A 2,500-nucleotide genomic window follows, 5' to 3' on the forward strand; every position below is an offset into this window, starting at 1 on the left:
CATGTAACTGCACTGATCAAAATGAAATCCCACTGACTATTTTCACCATCCCATAATGCAATACATTTTGGGGGGTTTTTACATAAAGACAATACAAATTATTTTTTCTTGGGACTGTATTATGCTTCAGTGAACTGAATATCCATTGTTTTAATGAAGATATACCCCAAAATGAACTGTATTATGGGATTGCTGAAAAAAGCAAAATTTAAGCTGGAATTTAATTAGCTGTCTGACAAATCCTCATACAGAGACTTCTTTTCATGAACAGTTTGCTAGATTAAAAAAGAAATGCTGATTTTCACCATTAGTGTATATGAACTCATTATGTTTTATCTTAAATGTGCTAGCTACTAGATATGAGAAAACATTGACTCAAGTTGGCGTTACTGCAGTGGCACTGCCTTGCGTTAGGTTAGCCTGTGCGACCTCTGGGGATTGTGTGACAAAGGAACCTCGCGTATCTCCCCAGCGCTGAGAAAAGCGCCAGTGATGTGGATCATACTAACCTGCAAGTGACAACAAAGCCGTAAAGTTCTATGCTAGAGTACATTAAATCCTTAGTGCTTGCATGCTAACCTTGACAACTGAACTGCACAATCACGTCCCATCAACTACATTTTCGTATCAGTAAAATTGCCTTTAAAAGTTCTTTTCTGTACATTCGTTATGTATTTTTCTCAATCCTGACAACATTAGGTTCGCATCCTGGGTACCTCGCCAGAGATGATTGACAATGCAGAGAACAGATTTAAGTTTTCAAGAATGTTGGACAACATCGGAATTTTACAGCCACAGTGGAAAGTTTTGACGACTCTGGAGGTGGGTTGTCAAGTATTTCACAGGTTTACAATACTCAGGATTACTATATACCATACAGCAGAGATGGTGGGAGGAGCGGTGGCCTCATGGTTAGAGCACTCGACTCCGGATCGAGTGGTCCGGGTTCGGGTCCTGGCCGGGGACATTGTGTTGTGTTCTTGGGCAAGACACTTTACTCCCACGGTGCCTCTCTCCACCCAGGTGTATAAATGGGTACCAGCGAATTCAAAGCTGGGGGTAACCCTGCGATGGACTAGCATCCCATCCAGGGGGGAGTAGAAATACTCCTTGTCGCTTCATGCTAAGGAAACCAGGGATAAGCCCCGGCGTGTTAAGCCACTAGGTTCGGATAGCGCTTACCTTATACAGCAGAGATGTATCCAGGTTTTCAAATTTGGGGTCCAGAGGACCCCCTCTTGAAAAATTTGGGGGTCCATTGCAAAATTTTGAGTATCCAGCTAATTAATATTCAAGAATTAATATTCCGACGATCTATTCCCTCTTAATTGCTACTGCAGTACCATTTCAGATTTTTAAATTGCACAAAAATAAAGTCTTACCCCTCCCCTCAAATATGTTCTTATTTAATAAAATGATCAATTTCTTTTAAACTGTTATGCCTGTTGATTGATCGATCAAAATGTATGGACTGTCAAAGCTCCATCGATCACATCTGAAAACATCTCGAGGAATCTGTGCGCTGTAGGAACTGTTGGCTCCAGTTGATAAATGATCTAGACCTCCACAGCAAAAAAAAAGAAGAGAACTGAATCTTAATTTCCGTAAAAGAGCATCATTTATTTTAACAACACTTGAGGTGTAATTTAGGAACAAAAGAGTAAACAAATATAAGCGATCAATACACAGTTCATTGTCGGCCCGTGATTTCGCCATGGCCAATGTTAATAACCAAGCGATTGAATACATTCAAGTTTCATGTTAAACACGTTTGTTTTTAACACTTACTCCAAAAAGAAGAAACTGATGTGATTAACCGATTAACATCAACAGGGTCACACAACACAAAAATTTAAAATTCTTCACTGTTGGATTCTCTGTCATTTTGCTCACGATAAACAAGCCAATACTTGAAACTTGCTTGGAAAGCATGCAACAAACTGAACTGCGACTGAAATGTTTTTTATCATTGGCAGCTCGAAAGTGTAGCCGATTGTCTCGCCCAAAAAACAGCTCAGATCATGTCATGCAACACGTTCACATGTTCTTCCTGACTTATGTAATTTGAATAAACATTCGATTTTTTTCTGCATCCAATTGGACCCTTTGTTCTATATTCTATGCGTTCAGAAAAAGAAACGAGTGCGTCCCAGGGGCCCGTTTCTCGAAAGTCCCGAAACTTTACGGGCCATTTTCGGGTGTCGCAATTCCCTATGTATCTCAAGAATGGAGAGGACTTGAACATTCATTTTTCTTTTTGTTACCTTGAAAACATGTTAAAAGATCAGCTTTCCAAAACAAGCGGTTGGCAGTTTCACAAATGGCTTTTCGGGCCCGAAAAGTTTTCGGGACTTTCGAGAAACGGGCACCTGCAGGACGCAATGACGCACTCTGGATACATCTCTGAATTAAAGTGTATTGTATTACTTTATTAAGACCCTTTTAGCATTGGGCAAGCATGCTCTAGAGTAAATTACTTCCAGGAACAGAAGCTTACTTA

At 40.2% G+C, this 2,500-nt stretch overlaps 1 protein-coding gene across 2 annotated transcripts in view; it reads left to right on the forward strand.

Annotated features, from left to right (window-relative positions):
* The window catches only part of LOC137977733 (multifunctional protein CAD-like), a 49,611-nt gene that overhangs the window by 28,778 nt on the left and 18,333 nt on the right, over positions 1-2,500 (forward strand). For both annotated transcript variants that reach the window (XM_068825057.1, XM_068825056.1), the window contains one exon: positions 700-822. In XM_068825057.1, the coding sequence (XP_068681158.1) occupies positions 700-822 (123 nt within the window). The remainder of the gene's footprint in view (positions 1-699; positions 823-2,500) is intronic.

This window comes from Montipora foliosa, chromosome 11 (genome assembly GCF_036669935.1).
Source record: "Montipora foliosa isolate CH-2021 chromosome 11, ASM3666993v2, whole genome shotgun sequence".
Lineage (NCBI taxonomy): Eukaryota > Metazoa > Cnidaria > Anthozoa > Scleractinia > Acroporidae > Montipora > Montipora foliosa.